The sequence below is a fragment of the Brachyistius frenatus genome, unplaced genomic scaffold, assembly GCF_029030835.1.
Source record: "Brachyistius frenatus isolate BFR_SWC_R1_liver_20210118 unplaced genomic scaffold, ASM2903083v1 Contig_5, whole genome shotgun sequence".
Taxonomy (NCBI): domain Eukaryota; kingdom Metazoa; phylum Chordata; class Actinopteri; family Embiotocidae; genus Brachyistius; species Brachyistius frenatus.
The window spans coordinates 8,859,252-8,883,084 of NW_027210604.1; the positions used below are offsets into that span (position 1 = coordinate 8,859,252).

Consider the following 23,833-nt stretch of genomic DNA (forward strand, 5'->3'; position numbering starts at 1 on the left):
GATTCTTCAGAGCCCTTACATTAACACTGTGGTTCAGTGAGAAAAACTTTCATCTTTTCCACCTTGTTTCTATGCATTAGTCAAGCTGGTGACATGTTTGTAATGTCTGCAGTCACAATCTGCCTAAGGCATGATTGAGCTAAGCGGCTCCTGGTGCCACAGCGACCACGAGGCCACACAGAGTATGAGAAACGCAAAAGGATTTAGTTTTTCAACTGTTTTGTCAGAAACATTCTTACAAAAAATATATATTGAACTCAACTATAATTCTTCTTTTTGATTTACAGCATTCTTAGACCTTAACATTTTTCTTGTTTTTCTTGTTGCACCAATTACAAAGATATATAGTCTTTATTGGATAGATAGACTTCACTGTCCCATGGTGGGGAATTTGTATGTAGAATCTGTACATATTCATGTCTCACAAGAAAAGAAGAAACACACACAATGAACCAGCACATAAAGTAAACACGTAAAACATGGGCACAAACCCATCCATGCCTCTCTGCATACACTTACAAGGTACACGGTCTAGTCAAAGAATTCAGCAGGTTGTTTTACCTGCTATAGCAGAGAGTACAAAACTCCTACCACAACATACCCTTCTACATTTTAAAGTCCTGTGGCTAGTAACCTGAAGTGTAGATTGCGATGATGATGATCACTGCTATGACCAATGGTAAGTATTAAGTGTGTGATGCTCTGTTGTTGAGGTCTGAGAGGTGAGGTGTCAGGTGTAGGGAGACCAGTGATCTTGGTGGCAGTGTAGGGGATACTGTTGAACTTGTTTTTATTGGATGCGCTCAGCGTGGTGAAACATTTTCACAGGATGGGTTGGATTATGGTTTGAGATAGCAGCAGCAGAAAGTGGGGTGCTACAGAGCAAGCAAACACGGCAAGCAAAGATATAAAGTGTTTTGGTCCCTTTTTTGGTTTTCCAGCCTTCAACTTCCATTTCATCTGTCACTGCTTTCATCTGTCACCCCAACACCAAACAATGGACAGACAAAGTCAGGGACTAGTTAATGAGCATGGTGAACCATTTGGGAGCTAAGGAGTTGGGGGAGACAAAAAAAAAAAGAGCTGAAAAGTAAAAATATCACAAGTAAATCTTGCTTTGTAATTGCTGTATTTATAAATAGGCAACGGTTTGCTGGCAGGTTCACCCTCGAAGTAGTTGCGCCAGGAACATTATTGCTCCCATACTTGCCTATGTAAGTTTTACCTTCGCAGTTGTTTCATCCTACTGGGAATTTTAACACTCCGCCACCACTGCAACTACTACCCACTGTTTGTCCATCATTTTCCGCACAGATGTAACAGTCTCAGCCTTGTTTCCATTTAATTTTGCAGTTCTCTGACCCTGTCACATTCTGCCCCTACAACGCCCTTACCGGTAATGTGTAGATTGCATCTTGCGTATGCGTTCCAATAATTTCTAAAGGTGTGCACAACCAAAGGTCCAAACAGACACACGGATAGGAGAGGCAGCCATCATGCGAACACATAGTTTAAAGCAAGTATATTTCTGGTCTAAAGGGGATTGAAATATCAGTGTTCACACCTCTGTTCAAATGTTTTTCGCAAATGTTTGTCTTCCTCTTTTGCATAAATACAGGTAAAATTCTACCAGGCTTATTTTATTTTCAGGAATTTACACACAGTTGAGTGTTTCTTTTGCATATTACATAATCGCAAAATGTAAAATAACTGTTTTTGAGGGGAAGAAAAAACATTGACTGTGGTTAACTGTCTTTTATAGTGATTCATTGTTTAGAAGGCCAAACTACTACTGTTAAGTATGATCTTTAATTTTTTTTTTTATATAGCTGGCTTAGACTTTCATTATGACCATACAATGCCATGTTTCTAAGATACAATGTTGTATAGTGAAGGAGATAACAAGTCAAACTTTACATATTAAAACCAGGGAAGGTGCCATCTATAAAACTGACCCATGCACTTTTTAATGTAACCAACTCTTTCATTCCAGTTTACTTTAATTACCCCAGAATAATAATTCTAAACAACATGGCAGGTTTTCTTCTGTTCCCCTCTTAGAGGAGAGACCTTCAAACTTGATATTGCCTGAGTCTAAATTGGCTTGAGCCAGAGCACCCTGCGAAATAAATGCAACACAGAGGCAGAAAGAGATGGATGCAGCAGATAACACTGCAGCCCACGGTTGAATAGCAGCTGGCCTAGGTGAGGTGGTGAGTGGCCTCCTGGGCCTTCAGCAAAGTTGATGAGGACTGAACTGCTGGGAACCAACAGGCAGAGCTGATTGGCAGTATTTGCAGTTCCCCACCATTGCCAAGTAAAGCTAAAGTAAATTGCTATGTTGCCGTGAAATTTACCACGGCCTGTTATTTTTCATTGGAATGTGTTGCTGACAGCAGCACAGAGAGGAAAGTGACGACAGGCGGTTTGAAACTTTCCTCAAGGATAAACTGAAAGAGTAAATAAGAGGCAACCAGAGACACTGCCGTTCAGTTGCTAGACACAAGAAGGAGCTCTCAGAGATGAAAACACGTTCCCTTCTCAGGTAGGGCTTTCTTGTCTTTTGGGTATGCAGCTAAGAACACCCAGGACAATGCATAGTCTTCTGATAAATGCACTGAGGGCCAGCACACTAATCTGCTCCCAATATGAGTGGAGCCTTATTAAGATTTGACCCACACAAGCATTGGATTAGCAGCGTTTGTCAGTACTACTGGATGGATTGCCAAGAGAAATCCTTGACTTAGCGCCATGAGCAGGTCAAATTTTGACCTACAAGATGCCTTGATATCAAGGTGGATTGTCACAGTTTTTGGTACCCTCATTTCTTTTCCAGATTACAAATTTGGTGATACAAAACTAATTGCTGGATGTCTGCTGGATGTTAAAGCAATGTGTTCAAGTACCCACATGGTAACCTAAACATGAACACAAGCTTATGTTTGGTAAGGTAGTTTGTTTCAAAGGTCAGAGTGGTGTGAAGATGTTAGAGGGAGTGAGACTTAAGTTTGATGCCTGGCCTGTGCAAGTGAGTGTGCATGACTCGAATGTTGAATGAACTTAAACTTTTCCAGCACCAAGTCCTTGAAGCTTCTTATGTTTCTTCAGTGCCCTAATCAATACCACATTTTAATTTCACTGCCGCGTCTTAACTGAATTTCACACGTCTTCTGATTTCCGAGATCTTTCTCTTACTCTTTCAGCTAGGTGTCCACTGTAAGTTCAAAATCATTCAATTGCAACCAGTTTTCACCGAATGTCAGCGGCTATATCGGACACCAGTCTTGAATGTCAACATGTCGGCATTTTAATTACTTTACTAAAAGTAACCTACATATAAAAAATATATTTATATAAATATATAATATATATTATATATTTCCTTTCCACCATGCAGAGCAATTTGTTAGTATCTGCCAAGGTTTTTATGTACTATTCCAATACAATAGAAGTGAAAAGATTTATTTGTACTTTTATTTCTTTTTCGTGGTATTTACACTTTTGAAAAATGTTAACATTCAGTAATACCTCTTGCCTTGTTACTGACCTACAGAATACACTGTCAACAGTTATAATAAGGACGATCTCTTTTTGATATTGAGTCCAACTAAAACATTGTTTTAATTTGGCAAAATGAGGAAACTGACTCCTTAAATATACTTTAATATACTTTGTATAACGTTTTGCATAAGTGGTAGTGTGTGTTTAAAGATTTAATTTAGTCTCCGAACCATAAATTGGAATGTACAGTTACAGAGAGGCACATTATTCTTTTTTTATTATTATTATTATTTCCATTATTCACATTGTTCTATTTTATTTCTAAAATGCTTTCGCTCTTTGTTCCGGTTATGATTTTTCCTGCCATTTATTATAGTTAGCGGCTCCAGTGCTGTATCAAGCCAATTTCTTCCAATTTGTGTTGCCTTTGACAAATCATTAGAAATCATTTGGCAGGAACTGTTTTTTGGGAGATTTTCACATGGATTCTGTCACATGGCACATTCACAGTACCTGACAAAAGACATCACATTCAGTCTGTAGTACAGTGGAACACAGCACAGTTATTATTCCCTCTTTCCTTTAGAGTTCAACTATGTATGTACTTTTATTGAGCAAGCTTTAATTGAAAATGATTGCATTTATAGTCATGAAAAGGTTTGTAACAGCTATGACACACTGTTACCATAATTTGAATTAAGAATTAATTTATTTTCTACACATAGTGATGTCCTCACTGCAGCTTAATTATCTTTGCTATCCAGCAACTTTATTTTTTTTTTTAAGAACATGGTACTATGCATAGTATGGTTCTTATGTTGAGCTCTTGTAATGTCAATCTTGTAATGTGTTGTCTAGAAATCTTTTAGCCACAATGACCAGGTCAGGATTACGTCTACCGACTACTTTGATTTATTTGATATTACTTTTAAACTAGTTGGCTTGGAATTATTATTATATAAAGCGGAAATTTAGCCAAAAGGACTGAGTTGGCAGGATACTCTGTGACTGCATATGTTTGTTAAATTCAGTTTCTCTACTTCTAATATTACATCAAACAAAACCAAAAAAACCAAAAAAAAAAGTACAAAAAAACAGGGTGAATATGTGCTAGAAACCCATCCTGCATCACGAAGAGAGGCACTGACACAGAAAAACATTTTGCACGTCAGTTCCTGAAGGTTCTGGGTTTCTGCGTGGAGTAAAACCACCAGCTGAAAATCCTTTACTCATCCCTTCACCTGACAAGCTTTTTATCACACCGCTACACTGTATCGTAATTCCACCAGTGTTGTCCGTATGCTCACTCTCTCCTGCAGCCTTAAACAAACCCCAAAGCATGTGCCTGAACCCAAAATAGCCATACATACTGGCAGCGCTAATTATGTGTTGACCAGACACTATTTGGGAGAACAACACTGTCTGTTGTGCTTTCAGACGGGGGAGTGATTTAGCCTAACTGCTGCTAGAAAAGGAGATATTTTTGATTTGATAAAGGTTATACAGTGCAGACTTCCAAACTGAGAGACTTTACTTTCAGAGCTTTTCTCTGATGCAACTCCAACTCTACATGCCCTCATGTATATGGTAATGGAGCCACATTTTCCAGTTATCACATGATACAGAGCCATCTGTCTTCTTCACCAAGTATGATGTTCACTGCATGAACCAACCGTACTTTTTCCCCATCCATATGTTATCTTTGTTGGTCTGAAATTGTATTATATTTGTATGTTTATCCTTCAATTGTTCTAAGTATGAAAATATATCACCTGAAACTTATCTTTGCAAACAAATGTTTTGCGCACACCAGTATATTTCAGTCCATCCTGTATTATTATTTTACTGTAGTTTCGATACACATAATATTACAGCATTATAACTTAGCCAGCATAGGCCACAGAGAGAACAGTATAATTTATGTCTGAAACATGAAAAATATTTATCATACTATGCATTTTTTTTTCTCAGTGTGGCTTAATAATTGAGCTCAAGATTGGAAATTTAAAAAATAAGATCTTTGGTCATTCGCATTTGTCATGGAATTGCTGCATGGCAAAAATAAATTTGTGTGTGTTGAGAGACATCCCAGAGGACTGAGGTCTAATGCCAAAAAAAGTGTCTTTTTACACATACGGCACACGACAGATAACATTGGGAGTAATTTATTGGATGTGCAGCTACATGTGCAAGCAATTTCTCCCAGCTGCACAAATTCACACTACTGTGTACGCAGGCACAATGTGTAGACTGGTATTTAGATGAATGAATGTGTTTGCGTGTGGGCGCGTGTGTGTGGTGAGGGGGGAGGGGTGTCAGTAGGATAACATTTTGAATAATTCAGAGGATGAATAACTTTGATAAGTTTGTGTCAGTATGGCCATTCACTCAAAGGGCAGGAGAAGTGAGTTTAATATGCCAATTGTCTGTGCACCAGGGCAAACAGATCATGTATTTGCATAATCAAGTATTTATAAAACTCTGTAAACATTTGACTGTTTTGTAATTCAAATACACTCATATGACATTTAATATGTGGACTGCATCACTAAAGGGTCTCTTTAGTAAAGCATTACATGTGTAGTTATACAAAATTTAACTTACCAATACTACTGGGGTTGCTTGTACTGCTGTCATTCTGAGAACTGTGCTCCTGTTTAATGAGCGATGATGTCAACATGTATAACAATAGCAATTTGTTTCTTTTAGTGGGTCATTTGGGGAGACTTCCACACTCTTTCCCATTACACCTCCTTTCTTGCTGTGTGCCTGACTGCACATGATTTACGTTGTTCTTTATCATTATGAAGGTGATTTACTCACTAGTTACGACTGGTTTGCATGTTTGCCTCAAACTATTATGCTCCAAGGAAGTTAATTGCTTCTCAGTCAATTAGCATATAGCATGACGGTTGTGTTTATTTGTGTGGTCTGTGTGTTTAGTTAGCCTCAAAACCTTGTAAGAGCAATAGTAAAGACGTGACATGAAAACACATCAAGTTGTCTTTTTTCAGGGGTGAAAACTGCATAAAACTGCATAAAGTGTACAGAAAAACTTCAAAAAAGATAAAAGCAGCAACCTCCAAAAAGTAATTTCGACAATATAAGCAAAATATATAAATTATTCTGGTAATGTCTATTAAAAGATGGGACGTTTTTTTTTTTTTTTCTTTTCGTGTTTATACAAGTTATGGAGAATTATTTATGCTCCTATACTGTGGAAACTGTTTATTACTTATTTCATCATGTTGCATTAGATATCTTGCGGCTAGTTGCTTAACACTGTGACACAATCATTGAGCGTGGTTACTTAAGCTTGATATCATTTGCATCTTATTAAGTGTTTTACACTGTAAAAAAAGCTGTGACAGTGTCATGTAAAAAGAGTCAAGAGAGTCAGAGAGAGAGACCAGAGATCTGCGGCACCTGAAGGAAGCAGCTTAAAGAAGAGCAGCAGCACACTTTCCTCCAATTAGTGCTTTTTTTTGTTTTGTTTTTTTGGCTCTGTAGTTCTCACAGTAACTTAACACCAGCTTAAGAATACTTCCTAACTTCCCAGGGCTGAAGTGCTGCAGTAATGTAGCGGTGATAGGTGATGGAGCCCACGTGATGTTGGGGGTGATCAGAGGTGCAACTGCCTGAAACTGCTGTTAAGCTCACTCTTTGAAGTTGTACTGTAGGTCAGCATCTGAACTGAGATTGTAATTAAAGAAAAATAACAGCATCAGCTGTTTGCTTGCATGCAAAATATTTCTATTTTTCCCGAATAAGCGACCACTTGTGGTCATGCGAATAATGACTTACCAGCCCCCTCCTTGCAGCTGGGGTGCCCAAATAGTGCTAAAAAACACAGTCCTCTGGCAAAAAAAACTTCTGCTGGAACACACTGCAGCATTGTACAGTAAGGCGCTGCTTTGGCACATTTCAAGTATGTGTAGCATTTATCTGGTGGTATTTGCAACAACAAATACAATAATTATCATCATGATAACACTCAGGAGTTCATACATTTTTTTGTACCCGAGTACTCATACGTTATCATCCGTGGTGCAATTGTATGCACTGTAAAAAAAATATGCGCCAAATTAAATTCATACAGTTTTACAGCTAAATTCACAATGGAGCACTACTCCACATTACTGCTTTTTTTGTTTTGGGTGCACAGACAACAGGGACACTACACACACACACACCTGCCTCAAAATCTCATCTGTTATGCACAGAAACAGATGCGAGTGTCGAGATCTGCCCGCATTTGCAGATTTCTCATGAGACAGGCGGTGCAGAAAACCACTTTCATATGTTCGAAAACATGACAGACTGAAGTAATGTTGACGTCATAGCCGCAACAGTGGTACACTTCTAGGTTTTGGTACAGCTGGCTTTCACACCCAATGCATACAACACCTGCGCTTGCTGACCAGGACCCAGGTCCACCTGTTTCAAACATACTGTACTAGGTAGGTAAGCAATGTTCACACTTACCAAACATACCAGACACTGGGCTTAAACGTACTCAACGACGGTACACAGTAGCAAGTGTGAAAGCACCCCAAGACATCAAACTCATGATCTGCTAATTAAATTGGACTGAACCATTGTGTTAATGCGACCTGGATCCCAGCAGAGACACTTAAATTGTACGAGGTAGAGGTACGGGTACGTGTGGTGTGACATTGGTATATCATCTAAACTAAACTAAACTTCATCCTGACTAAACTAAACTAAACTAAATTTCATCCTGACCAAACTAAACTAAACTAAAGACGTGGAAGATCAGAAAACATGACATCGGTCCAAATAGGATTACCCTGACAACTTCCTGAGGGACAGATTGTATTGAGACTTTTTGAAGGAAAAAAACACACGAAAAAACAAGCAGGGCAGATAGAAATAATACAACAAATCTTTAACTGATGTTTTGCGGTACTTAAAATGCAGTACACATGGTCTTTGTGCTTCCTGTTTTCCATCTTAAAGAGAATCTGCAGCATTAAGCTTTTTTTTTGTAATCGGTCTACTGCCCATCCAAATGTCACAGTTTGACGTGTTTGAGCTGATTAGAGTCCACTACTAATTTCCAGGTAAATTAAGATAGTCAACTCAAGACAACTTGTCAAATCTTACTGGATAAATTACTGCACATTTCTAATTAAAATGTAACCTCAGGGATGTTTATACCAATTAACTCAACCAAGCTCACTTTGGACAGAATCTACTGGAGGGTCAAATAAATGTGTGTGTGTGTGTGTGTGTGTGTGTGTGTGTGTGTGTGTGTGTGTGTGTGTGTGTGTGTGTGTGTGTGTGTGTGTGTGTGTGTGTGTGTGTGTGTGTGTGTGTGTGTGTGTGTGTCAAGCCAAATTTGTTGGAATAGAAAATTTGGTGAGCCATGGATAAAATACACACTTGGATGTACTGTGGGCTGTGTTTGTCCTTGCTGCTGCAGAAACTGTACATTTAACTAACTGGAGGTGATAACTGCTTTTCAGTTCCAGACAAGAAAATTCTAAAGTCTGTGGGCAGATCCAAACTTTTGCTAGTGTTTCTCTTCTTCTGTGAACTCCTCTTAATAGGCCAAGAGAGTGATAAAATGCACTTAAGGTGATTTGCTTAACATAATGGTAGGCAGCAATCCATTTTAGACTTGCAACATGGCCTGACAACAACCTCCTAGTCTCAGGGTGTGTTTTCACATTCAACTTCTGAAAACATGGCAGAAAAAACAACAACATTGTGAGAGTGTGTTTATTACAAAGGTGAGGAAGGATAGTTATTGGATCATGTGTCCAAAACTAGCACTATCTGGTTGAGTCATTTACAGAGCAGTTCAGAGAATTGACAAAATAAAGATCAGACAGTGGAGGAAGTGGTCAGACTGAGACTGATACGTACGACCAGGCAGTGGGCAGGGCAGCGTAGTGAGGAACCTGCTGGCGCAGAGAACTGCCAGCATGGACAGATAAGCGCTGAATGGGGAAAGGATGATGTAAAGTAATGATGACAAGATTGTTTATTGCCTGGCCTACAACACTGAGTGGAAAGGAGTATTACACCTTTATCTTGTGTTCTGTCCCATTAACTCTCCCACTGCAAACAATATCATCCTCTAGTAACCTTTAATCGCCTTTTATGTTTTGTCCCTTCCTAATTTTACCTTTCTGTTGACAGCTTTCATCTCCACAGATTGAGTCAGTCACAGTTTTTTCCTCTTTGTGTCATGTTCTTCACTTTAACAGATTGAAAAAAGGAGTAGACAGCTTCATTTTAAAATAACAGGGCTGTTAATGGTCCAGATCATGTCCTGTCAGAATTGCACTATTTACCAACCTTAAATTAGATTGGCCTCACACTTTCAACTTTTAGCATTTCCTCATGAAAATGCAGCTACTATTAAGCCTGACCACTTTTCTGTCCACATCACTCCCTTCTGGACTCAGTTCCACTCCTGTCATCATTGCCCATCTATTTTTTTGCCCCCGTTCCCTCACTTTAAACACATTTAAATGCAAACAAGGCAAATCTGCCGAGCATGTCCTCCCACAGGAAAGACAGGAAAGAAAAAAAAAGTAAATGAGAGGGAAATCATTGCAATCTCTTTCCCTCGGGCATTGCTTACAGACGTTGGAGGGAAAATTCACAAAATAATTTTTGGTTCATGCAGGTTTCATGCATCCCTTTTGTCAAACAAGATTAAGTTTCAGTCAACAATTCTATATGCAATTATGTACACATGAATAACCTCTTGAAAAACCGTTGCAACTTGTGTGTTAGTGGCATCCAGTCCTTCATTAGGCATAAAAAGGAGGAAAAAAACAAGTAGCAGTGCAAAAAATACTGCTCATTATGCATGTTTGTTCATTTCCCCTTCAATTGGTGGAGGCCAAATGTGTTACAACTGCAAATTAAACCCAACACTTCAGACTGTGTGTGTGTGTGCTTTCATCTGGAAATTCTCAATATTTAAGGTCACTGAACAGTTGGTTGTTCAAATTACACCCCATCCTCAGGGGTTTCTGGGCCAGTTAAATTGCACTGTAATCTAACTATAGTTTACATTGCTTTAAACCCTGAAACAAGATTACCATGTTGAAGCTCAGACTCTCGTTCATGAATAATTATGAAATGTGATCATCATCATAATCCATGGCTCAGCAAACAGATAGTGGAAAAAAAAATTCACAGATGTGTAAGCATGCATGTGCTATCCCACATGTGAGACCTCTGTTTGCTGTTTTGGCCAACTCCTAGGAAAAATGAAGCGGCCGGCTATACTGCTCCTTCACACACTGATTTACATGTCCGTGCCAAAGCAGTGCACGCGTAGCAGTGGTTGCTCATCCAGTAATAAACAAGTCATAAACAGCTACAGTACCTTTTTTTTTTTTTTTTTTTTTGTTACCACTACAGCATTCCTAATACATGTCCATTGTGTTTTTTAGTTTAAAAACACTGTTTGTTGCCTATTCAACAGTTACGCCATCACATTTTGTGATATTCACTCAACAAATTTAACATCATGTTCAAAACCTACTTTTTTTCTCACTGACTTTCAAACAAAATAAACTACTCTCACACTCATGAATAAACATTAATGCATCTCTATGTCTTTCTCATGTAAACAATGATTCCACAGTCTAACAAACACAAGACATCTTATTTAACAGTGTGCCTGAGCAAATGCTTCCCAAAAACTGCAGCTTAACAGGAGTTCATATAATGCTCGTTATTTCTCATGGGGTCAGAGCAGTGGGGTCATTTGACAGGTCTGCCATTTCACAGTTTAGATGCCTTTTTCAAAGGAAAACGTGGCTTTGACAGATGTGTGATAATTGTCTGAATACTTTAAAAAAAAAAAATCTGAGAACGTGCAGCTGAACTGTCGCTGTTGAAATTATGCACTCTGCTGTGTTGGAGGTGACTCAGTTCAACATGTAAATTGAAAATGAAATTCCCATAATTACCAGAAAACCTTTATTAACAGTATTTTCAAGTTGCACAGACAACCTTTTTATGCAAAACGTTTTTACTTGTGAAGATAGGTGAATAACATCTGAACTAACTAGATGTTGATTTAAAAGAAACTGTCTCCAACAGTTCTTAAAGAACCTTTAACAAAAAGTGGGCTGTTTTTTCTTTGTCTCCCCTTGAACATTGATTTTAATTTTGTGATGTCTGATTCCTTCTTTCTCGCTCACAAATAGACCGTTTAATCATTTACTATCTAATTTCAACTTAATGCCACAACACCCAATATTTAAAATGATCGAATTTTCTTAGTACTCCTGTACATTTGGAGCATACATTTTAAAAAGCCCATATAAAAAAAATAACAGTTAATGATGCAAAACTTGAGCTGTAATTCTTAACAGGGGTTATTATCCATATTGACTTGTTCCTACAGCACATAAAGGTGAATTTGCTTGGAGAAAAAAATTGTGAAAAGCCAGTTAAAATGTTTTCCATGACTGCTAACATTTAAAGAAAACAAAGATCTACAGTATAAATCACATGTCTTCTGTGTAGAAATGCAAGAATTGTAAAATAACTTACTTATTATTGTGTCATGCATAAACAATATGCCCAAACAGGCTTACAAGACACCATTATCAATAAAAAAAGAACCTGAGCGAGAGTAACAACAAAAGTTTCAAGTGATCCTAAACTGGACATTTTTTCCAAGCTTTAGCAACAATGGTAGCCAATTTATAAATGTAAAACCTGAATAACCATTTCACCTTGTCAGCATTAGTGCTCTGGAACAATTATGGATTTTAAACATACTCTTCATTTAACATAGAAATTCTAAACTCATCACTGTAGCCTCAAGGTGAGCTTATAGCACAAGCAGTCTTTTTTTTTTCTCTCTTTTGTCCTCTGTCTGTTTATTATATACTTTGCGTGTGTACCTCCATGCATTTTATGTATCTATCGTCATTGCCTAATTTGATTCTGGATGTGGGACATGCAAGCACACAAAGCTTTTAGTAATGGACATTAATCTCTCCAGACCGAAAAGATCATTTTTGCTTTAACACATTTGGAAATATAATGAAGAGACCCATATTAGGGTTTAAAAAAAGATATAAAACGTCATCCTCCTTTTCAGGCACACATCCAATTTATATTCAAATACACCGCGAAGAATTAACAATATTGGATTAAGAGGTCTTATCAGACTATAATTGAAGATATTTGCTGCTGTCCACAGACATAACTGGCAATTGTGTGAAATCATTACCAGACTGATAGATAGATTCTCTGATGAATATTCGTGCATAACAATCAGTGGTTGTTTTATGCATCATTTATGCTTTCATGTTAAAATAACATGTGCACAGGGGAACATAAAAGTAGAGACAAACTATAACCAATGCAAATTAGATTGGCACATAAGTGGCCTCAATCATAAGCCTGATACCATTTTGTGCAAGAAAACGTCCTGTGCTTAGAAGCACGTTTTTTTTTTTTTTTTCTCTTTTTGTACATCAGCATTCATCAATTGCTCACATTCAAAGCCTTGAAGCCATGTGTGATAATTTGGTCACATGTAGCTTGTTTGGACATTGATTCCAAATTCTATCAAAATTCTTTACAAAATGAATGAGAGGCATCTTTCTACATCCTTTATGTATTTGTACAGGAGGTGCTGAGTTGCTGTCTCCTCTTTGTGAATCATGGCGCACAGTGACAGTTCTAGGTTGACAGCCACACTCCAAAGTCACGTGTGTGCATGCTATAGTTACAAAAAGATATGTCTAGAAGCTTGCCATGCACAGTCAAACCATAAATAAATCTCCCATGCACTTTGCATCACACACTTTCAACATGGTTTGATGATTCTACGAGACACAGCGGGTTCCCGCAATCCCTTTGAGAGATGTCTGAGAACATGACACACAATAGACCTCCGTCTTCTACCACCACATCCAAGAAGGTCTGTGGTACGGGATGATCAGTAGTTGTTGTTGTGCATCGTGAGCACAAAAGCTGCCCTACAAGTGACCTCGGCAGACGTCTGCCGGTGAAACACTAGGCAGGAAGATGGTAAACCTACTGTATCAATGCTATCCCGTGTTATATCTTGAACCTTTACAACAGTCATCTTGAAATATGGCAGAATGCCACATCTCCAAGTAGAGCACCTACTGATATGTTTGGTTTCCACTTCTTGTCTACCTGAAGACAGACCCAAAAAGTCGTAGGCGCATGTATCAAGTGATTATTTTATATTAAATGGTCATACAGTTAGATTTGGCAGAGGTGGCTCTGTTCTTTGAAGAAACTCTCAAAGAAACAAGCACAGAGGATTCTGGTGTGAGAACTAATCCTGACTGAACAGGCAAACATGAACTGTAGATCTTGGCCTAGTCAACAATACCGAAAGCATAGCACAAGGTGGAGGTCAGGGTGGTGAAATAAACTGCAATGTTTTACATTACATTAGATCAGCAGTACTGTATTGATCCCGAGGGACAAACTGCAACAGTCAGTCACCACATGCCAACACATACGAAAGAGAAGCACAAAAAAAGAAAATCCTAAAACAGAAAAAACACAAGGCAATTAAAACACCTACAATAGGCAGAATAAAGAATACAAAAGATGTAACAAACAGGCATAAATCAATATAAGGGCTTCTTCATATTACAGAATGTCATTACAAATATTTACTACAGAGGGCACAAAGGACCTTTGCATTGGGGCAATGAGCCTCTATGCACTGAAAAATTCTCAATTTTATTCTTGTTCTTTATTCTAACATAACTTCCAAGGTACCTGGAGGTAAACCAGTGATAGAGCCTGATTTTTGGATTATCTTATTTATCCCTGTCCTCTGTTGTTACTGTAGTAGATGTTCCTTGCCAGCTGGCAGATGAGGTAGCTGATGAATGAGCAACTAATATTGAACCATGAATGACGTAGATTCAAATTAGCAAATACATACGAGGCCAGCTTCAGTACTTTGCTTAAACTAAGCTGAGCAATGATGCACCAACGTGGCTTAAGTGAACAAGCCATTCTTTGGATGAGGCTGGGGACCAGCGAGATGAAAAAGGACCTGCACGCCCAAAGTGCTGTGTCCACATGCTTTTCCTTTTACTCTGTCAAAACAGTGACTCTGCCATTCCTGATAAAACTTAGTCTGGGGCGAGGCAATCAGCTGCGGGGCAGAGACTAGAAACCTTTTGTACGTAATCTCGACCCTCTCAGCCAACAATCACACCAAAGCTGGACGCACTGAGATAGGCTCCTAGCACACTGAAAATCGCATCCCATGCAATAGTGGCCTGATTGTGACAATGCACAGTATAAGACAAAGCAATGAGAACTGGTCTCAACCAGGGTAGAATGTGCTTATCCTTGCTGACCAGTGACAACAATGGAAATGCGCCGATAATTTTATCTTTCAGTCCCTGACGAAATCTTATATTTTGTACTGTTTTCTAGCTGTATTGAAGTGTTGTCAATGAAACTAAAAATTGAGCTTAGGCAGGAAAATGCACTGCACTGAGATGATAAGATGAGTGCTAAAATCATCATAGTCACATGAGAGGGTAAATCCACAGCTAACAATTATGGTGTGTCTGTGACAGAGTCGAACGTGACTCATCTAACAATCAGACAACACCTTTCTTTAAATAGATTTAGGAGAACTGACACTGTCTCTCTGTGTCTTCCTCTCCAGGTAATGTGTTTGTGGTGAGTCTGGCATTTGCTGACCTTGTGGTAGCCTTCTACCCATACCCCCTGGTTCTCTATGCTCTCTTCCATGACGGATGGGCACTGGGAAACACACAATGCATGGTAAGACCGCATCACTCACAGCTTGTTTCAGTATACTTCCACTACAACACAAGCGAGTGCACTTCCAACACAGTCTGACACAAACCCTCCATTCTCTATGTTTCTGTTCAGGTCAGTGGTTTCCTTATGGGGCTGAGTGTCATCGGTTCCATTTTCAACATCACTGGGATTGCAGTGAACAGATACTGCTATATCTGTCACTCATTCTCTTACAGTCGGCTGTACAGCTATCGCAACACTTTGCTGTTTGTTGCCTTAATTTGGCTGCTCACAGTTGTGGCCATTGTCCCGAATTTCTTCGTTGGTTCCCTGCGCTACGACCCGCGGGTCTACTCCTGCACCTTCGCCCAGAATGTCAGCAGCTCTTACACAGTGGCGGTAGTGGTGGTTCACTTTCTGGTTCCCATTGCTGTGGTTACCTTTTGTTATCTACGCATTTGGGTACTTGTGATTCAGGTAAGCCTCCTGATTCCCTATGTGGTTATTTATGACTCTAAAGGCTCAAAAAAGCTATTAATTAGGGAGGTTTTGGAATGACACCAACCAAATAAACAGTAAACATGCCATCCACTTTAGAAACCCCATGAGTCAGTAGTAACAAGATCCATCAGCCTTAAAGGTTTGTCCAATTTGGACCTGTAATGTAGAACATATGGTCATTTAAAGTTTTCGAGATTCTGACCTTTAATAATTGACCCATTACTGGACCAGTGTAATTTTTTAAATTTCAGAATACACTGACAAAATACATCATCTTGTCAGTGAAATCTTTTTTGACAGGTAGCATTTAATTACTAGGATACGCAGGTTTAAAACACACTCTGAAGGCTGTAAAAATTTTGGCAAAGTTAGTGCCTGTGATTTCAGCAGAGACATTATACTTGATGGGCAGATGGAGCCGATCCCTCAAAGGGTTTTATGTGTGGATATCTGTGTGTTTCTGTGTGGGTTGTTTTTGTGCATCTAAATGTGGGAAACACTGAGGCAGAGAGTGAATGAAGCCTTCTGACATCATTTACTGTCTAATTCCCATCTTGTATGTGTTCATTATTTCAAGGTTCGACGTAAAGTGAAGACCGAGGAGAGCCCTCGCCTCAGACCAAGTGACTTGCGGAATTTCATCACCATGTTTGTGGTATTTGTGCTGTTCGCCATTTGCTGGGCTCCACTTAACCTGATTGGTTTGGCGGTGGCAATAGATCCGTCCCGTGTGGCTCCCCGCATCCCCGAGTGGCTTTTTGTGGTCAGCTACTTCATGGCCTACTTCAATAGTTGTCTGAATGCCATCATCTATGGCTTGCTCAACAGGAATTTCAGGAATGAGTACAAACGCATTGTCACCTCTGTCTGGGTGACTCGGCTGTTTGTGACAGAGACTTCGCGAGCTGCCACAGATGGCAGGAGCATGAGGAGCAAGCAATCGCCGCCTCCACCACTCAACAACAATGAGTCCGTCAGAGATCGCACAAACAAAGAATGAAATCTGGATCCTTGAGCCAGTTGAATGGTAATTCCTCTTTTTATGTGATGTCCAGGCAGTTGTGCAGCTAAAGAGTAACAAGTAACGGATGAAACTTAAACACATGGCTTTGTTTTCGAGTAGTTTACAGAAGAACAATGACGAATGATGCCATTAGGATACTGAGTTTATGAAGATTTATTGTTCAACAACTTTTTAAGTGCGAAATAAGATTGATTTTTCAAATTGTGACTGTGCTAACAGAGCAAACCCTTTAGAGATGTTATTAACGTCCTGTGAGAACTGAGCCATGTATTGCGGTTTCATATTGTTACTGTATTACTCTTAACAATCTGAATGGTACATTAATATTACATTAAAAATGTGATATCCTTTAATGTCTGCTGCTGTAGACTCTTAGACATATTTCACAAAACTGGGTACAGTGGTAAATATACACCTCTGTTTAGTAACTTCAAAAGCCTCAAATAGTACAACTCGCCTCACCTGAATGGTAGATTAGTAGAGGAGGAGATAATGTATGTCTGTCAATAATATCTAATGTCAGTCTGATAGTTTTACATGGTGACAGTAAAGTGGTCAGATTTACACATTAAGCCTAAATGCTGCAGTAGCATACACTTAATACTGCCTGGTCTGACCCTCTTGAACTGCAAAGAACAAGAAACAACAACTTAGTAATGAACATTGTAAATTTATTCAGGATATTAAGTCACTGATGGACAACACAAATCAAGTCATCAGCAAAACTAGCACCAAATCATGTCATGTGCTAATCAACATGTCTGTTATAGTTTTTTTTTTTTTTAAGTCCGAGAACAAACATGCGTGTGATGTAGCAGGTGGAGGATACGTAAATGTCCACTATTGCCGCTGTAAACATCCGTCTACATATCACCCATATTTCACAGCTGCTGAATTTTTTTTTTGTCTGGTAACTTTCTTGCAATACCAATTTATAGGATGGGGCACAGTAACTCTGGAGTGATTTTAATTTAGAGAACATCAGTGGTGGAAAGTAGCTAAGTATATTTACTAAAAAAGTGTCCTGTCTTTAGTGATGACTTCATCCTTACATAGACTCAGTGTATCTGCTTTTCTTTTCTTATCCATTGATTCAAACATGGGTGCTTGGCCCTGTCTCACTTCTCTGCGACTACCTAACAAATAACAAGGACAAAATACTGTCCAGCCCAAAGTCATGATAACTAAGCTTTAACAACACAACTAAGACCTTTATGTAACGTTCACCATTTCAGGACAAGCAAACTATCTTCAAGTATCTCTTTTACAGAAATCCAAAAGTTAACTCTTAACGAAGGGTAACTCCTCTAGGGAGCGGTAGAGTGCCAAAATGACTTTGCATGGCAATACCTCCACCTACTATGTTTGAATCTGACACTGGATTATTTATAGTATTATCATTTTACACATTAACATGCTATCAATGTTTATGTTTTTAAATATCCCAGTTTTCGTCAATACCGATAAACCGTGACATTCTTCCTGACAGTGCTGCCCCTTTATCTGATGCAACATTCAGGCATGTAAGTTCTAGCTATAAATGCATCAATAACTGCAGTCCAATAATATCATATTCACTACTGTGAAAATGGGCCATTCTGCACAATGAGTACTTTTTATCCTTTTGTACTTCTACTTTAGTAGAAGATTCAAGTACTTCTTCCACCACAGGAGAACACCCATCGAGCAGGACAGTATGACAGAGAGACTTCACACTGATGTCAATATGTTAACAAAATCACAATGCAATAAGTTGTTAAATTTCACCAAATAGCCAGGTGCAGCAGCATGGATGATTTTGCTATGCAATTCAAAACACAGCAGGTGTCACAATCCAAGATATCCTTCACCATTCTACATCATTGCATCTTAAAAACAATGTTCAGTTAACTGAGGAAGCCCCTCAACCTTAGTGCATCCATATTTTAGGAAGATGTCACAGTATATTACTGATGAACTTTAAATGACGTACCTTTCCAGTCCACGTGATAACGTAACAAAGATACACGGCAAGTTCAGGATGTTCTCCTGCCTATGAAAAAGTCAGTGGATTAATACATTTACTGACTTTGCAGAAGCAATATTGGATGGGCACGTGTTCCTCTGCCTCCTACATCACATGCTGTACAATGTGTGGTGTGTAGTCTAATGCAGTGGTGACTCTCATTCTTCATTCTAAAATACTTATGCAAACCTTTAGCTTTTCATTTCATAGGTAACTTATTTAGTTAATTAATGCTCTTCATTTATTTTCTAATTTAAAAAACTTCTTTCGCCAGGGACACATTATGATGCTTTCACTGTGGAACTAAAACAAAGAAAATCAAGCAGAGTACATTAAGGGAAGTGTCATAAGAGTGACAGTCATTCCCTCTTCATTGAAAAGTTATTTTAACCCTCCTGTTGTCCTTGGGTCAAAATGACCCGCAGCTGTGTTCAACCAAGTTCTATTTTATTTCTATATTTTTTGGGATCATTGGTCATCATTCTTTAAAGAAACCCTCACAGCCTCCTCATCACCAATGATCCCAAAAAATATGAAAATGAAATAGAACTTGGTTGAACACAGCTGCGGGTCATTTTGACCCAAGGACAACAGGAGGGTTAAGTGATGTAGATTGTTGAGAAGGTACAGCTCATATCTGTATTCCCATCTCAGGGTGCCTACCGAACATTTTGTTGTGATATACAGTTGTCTGAAACATTTGCAGTGTATTAGGTGCCACATGAGGGAGTCTGAAGACATTTTAAAGGGATATTTTGTAAATTAGTGTCAGTGTGGTTTTTAACTGTGGTATATTGTTATTGGAGATGTATTCAAAATGTGTTTTTTTATATATAAATATTTGAAACTCAATAATCCCACACAATTGAGTTTATTATTAGATAATATTTAACCTCCCATTAGCACCCACTACGGTTGCAAAGTGCATCTAAAACAACCTCTTGCTTAATTCGCACATGCATTGCATCAGTAAATACATTTGTTTCCTAGTGTATAGTGATGGACACAACTTCAAATTGCACAAATCAAATATCTAAGAATGCTGAAACCTTTTTAATGTTTAACATTTAAATTCATTTAGCAGCACATTTGTGTGCTCTTATACAGGGTAAAATGTGCAAAGATATAGATCAAGAATGGTACTGTAACAGATGCAAAGCGGAAAGTCAGGCTATAAATACTCATAGGACTGATGTGAGAGCATTGTAAGCAGAGAAGGAATGTTTGGAAGCAAACAATGACATTTGTGGTGCAGAGAAAAGCAGAAAACTGGGGTATATTAAGTATATTTTGAAAAGATGGGATTCAGGTAAAAATAGGAAGGGAATCTGCTCTCCTGACAGATGTTTGGGAAGGTAATTTCAGCATTACGGAAGCAGAAGTGGTGTCCGAGTCGCTTGAGGGGAAGACACAGCCGCACAACAACAAAACCTAAAAAAAAAGTGATGGTGCTGTGTAAACATCTGGAGAGTGTTTTAGGTGCACTTGAAGGGAAGTGAAAATTTCAATTTAAACCAAAGACATGGGTAGTATAGGTAGAGAGGGTACAAACACTTTGTCATGCTTTTTCTGGGGTAAATCTCAAACACCTTTGGTCCCTTAAGGTCTTTTTTTTTTTTTTTTTCATTCAGAACTACTGCCTTACAATTAATACAATAGTGTCAAACTTTAAAATATTACGGCAAGTGCCATAGTTTCTATTAAGAATGAACTCATTCAGCAAACCTGGTTTGCCTCCATACCGCTATTTTTTATGTATTCAGGACAGTTGTCTATAGAAAGTTTTCTCTGCTACATAACGCAGAACTTCACACACCTCAGGCAGGAGACTCAATTGCTGAAAGAGAAGAACAAATATTATCTTTTTCTCCTTTGTGTTTTCTTTCTATAGACCCTATGGCAAAATTATGTGACTATGTTCATTTATGTTCCCTATGCTCACTCCTTGCACTCTCGCTTTGGGCTAATTTCTCCATGCCACCAAATAGGATAACTTGCTTGCTAGCTTAAAGGATAGGTTCACTGTTTTTAACCTGAATGTAATTAAAATGCTGTTTCCCATCACACAAGCCACAACTTCACAGCTTTAGTTTTAAAACTAACCACACTGCTGCTGTACCACATTCCAATTAAGCAATTATTTTGGTCCTCTAAATCAAAAAAAAAAATCTTGTTTTTGAGTTGTTAAAACTGAAAAGCTGTCATTATTAAAATGGTCACAAACCACTATCTTAATGCCTGGCTACTGTGTGAGCTCACTCTTTAAAAAAAAAAAAAGAAAATATATCCTGCTGTTTGACTGCCATGCTGGACTGTGTTTACATCAGGTGAGATGCTGCAGCAAAGTATGTGTTCCAACTGAAGCCAATGGTGTGCTTGTGCTATGTATGACTGCACATTAATCAAAACAACATTTTAATTTCCGAGTCAAAAAAATTGTGAACCTATGGTAATTCAAAAACACATTTTCAATTTACTTCCTCATGGTGTAAATACAATTCTGCCTCAAAAAAATATAAACACAAGGAAGTAAGCAGTGAAGGTTGTTACTGTTTTTCATTGGAAGATGAAAGCTGAGGCTTTTTTGTGTGTCACTAATCCCTTTGAGTGCGGCACTCAACGAGGTGACACACTCTTTCTGCCTGTCAAATTTCCACATTATGTCGTTGGAGTCCCTCTTACACCCTCCCCAATTGCCCTGCGAAATATTCATGCACGGTTGACATCCTCCTAAAAGAAGAATCCCCTGATAATTTTGACTTTTTATTTCCACCATTTTTTTTGTGTTATGAAGGGAAAAGTTGCATAAGTGCAGCTGCCACTTTGCATTTGAAAGGCTTGCACTTTAATCGCTACTACAAAACACACTGGCTTCATTTTACTTCCTTTAACAGATAGATTTCTTAATTACAGGCCAACCCATAGGACTTGATGAGGTCAGAATTTATTAAAATTGGTTCAATTAGGATGGCCATCAAGACACTAGAACGAAGCAAATTCACAGTGATATACTAATTAAGGCTGTTGCTCAGTATGCAATAGCTTTTAAATCAGTGTTACTGTCTGCTATGCAGAAACTGGCAACTGGCAAGGTAAAGAGAAGAAGAATTCACATATTCTCCACTATCACCAACCAACACCCACCAGCGCTGAGCTACGACACAGACAAGACTAATCTTGCCTCACAGTTTTTATAAGGCCGAAACATGCAGGTACATGATTAACGTGTCAACTCTGAAGCATCACAGTTTATGTCCTTCATTTTGATCTGGTCAAACTCTCTCCACAGTACCCATTTGTGTGTGTATTTGAGCGCATGTGTGTGTGTGTGTGTGTGTGTGTGTGTGTGTGTGTGTGTGTGTGTGTGTGTGTGTGTGTGTGTGTGTGTGTGTGTGTGTGTGTGTGTGTGTGTGTGTGTGTGCGTGTGTGCGTGTGTGTGTGTCAATAATGGATTAACGCATTACAACACTAGCTGACAGCTACAGACAGAAAAGGATGCAACGTTGAACAAATTATGCGCAAGGTACCTTCACAAAGAAGAAAATAAAATGATAAGCCTTGGGAACATAATTGAATGCACTTACAATATACTGTCATAGGAAAAACAATGACAAACCACAGAAAAAAGTGAAATATAGTCATGTACGCAACTCCTGTAGTGTTTACAAACAACAAACTAATCTACACGATAAAACTATGACTACAAAAGCATTAAAATTAAAAAAAATTAAAAAAGGCAATGAAAATGCTTGCATAGCACAAGTGCTTTTCACCTGATTAATATTTACACTCAGTGACCTCTTAATTGTCTGCAGCTCATTAGCCACAGGTAGCATTTATGTTTGCTTGCTGCCTGTAATCTTTGAGGCATGAGTCAAATTATATGTTTGCGACGTTACACGCAACGTCCTGTTCATGCTGACCTGATGCTGTTACCGAACATCCATGCAAAGGCTGTGGGAGTCATAAACACAGTTTGTAACTAATTAAATGTGGCAATTGAGTATGTATCTTAATGTCATAAATAACTTTTGTGGGAAAAAAAAATTGTAATGCTTTATTACTTTTTTGGTGTTAAGAGGCACCAAAGTAAACTAGGCAATATTTGAATTGTCTCGTTTACCCTCATAGTTGGAAATTGTTGACTGGACTTGCATTTCAGGCATTTAGCCACTTGATTACTTGTGTCATGATAAATGTCTGCTGTTCCAGAGGCTGTGCGAATGTGCATGCTTGTCTGATCTTATTTAGTACAACCGATGTTCATTAACAAGGATTTACAAACAGGGGCAAGCCAGGATGGCCAGAGGATGGTCTGAGTAACCAAAGGGAAATCTGTGGAATGTAATGGAATTAAAAATTTCAACACTCAAAAGACTTGAGTGTTCGAAACCGAGTCTCATTAAAACGAACTATGTGTAAAAAGATATGCATTATGTGTACAGCTCTCCTGAAACACAATGTTATGGAAAATAAAAGTGATATATCATACTTGGTTGGTGTTGCTCATCTGTGAAATCAACACACTGAGAAAAGAGGAACCTTTGTTGCTTCAGTTTCCAACACTGTGTTCCATATTTCAGATGTTGGTGTGTAGTTAAAAGGTTTCTTAAAAGCCAGAATCCACTAAAACCAAAACATTTCTCTTTGTAGACCATGATGCCAGAGTGTTTAAGTATAATTTGCTGTTGATGAGGTACCCTCTTAAGCCTCAGAATTAGGTTGAATTGGAGTTAGACAGCTTTTGCCAGCAAGTGGTGCATGCTTTGAACTCCCTCCTGCCATCAGGCCCTGCTACATTGCACTTGCAGTGCATGTCTGACTGTTTTTATGCCGGTGGATGGATGGTTTGATCCAGAAAGCACACTGCTGCCTTTAGTTGTGGAAAAGGTGAGGATTTAAATTGGGGTAAGCAGCTTGTGGGGTTAAATGTAAAGTTGGGTCACATTAGAGATTCTTGCTGCGCTTGTGAAAAGAGAAATCTTCTCTTTTGAATTTTATACTTGTTTAATCATGAA

The 23,833-nt window shown here is 38.6% G+C and overlaps 1 protein-coding gene across 2 annotated transcripts in view; it reads left to right on the top strand.

Moving 5' to 3' along the window:
- Positions 1–23,833, top strand: part of mtnr1bb (melatonin receptor 1Bb) — a 137,640-nt gene that overhangs the window by 17,361 nt on the left and 96,446 nt on the right. Inside the window, exons 2-4 of one of the 2 annotated variants that reach the window (XR_011311979.1) lie at positions 15,188–15,306; positions 15,418–15,762; positions 16,364–16,847. Coding sequence is in view for 1 of the 2 variants with exons in the window: in XM_069721446.1 (XP_069577547.1) it covers positions 15,188–15,306; positions 15,418–15,762; positions 16,364–16,786 (887 nt within the window). In the remaining variant the exon portion in view is untranslated. Of the gene's footprint in view, positions 1–15,187; positions 15,307–15,417; positions 15,763–16,363; positions 23,307–23,833 lie in introns of those variants that run through there. The other variant, XM_069721446.1, reaches the window with a different exon arrangement.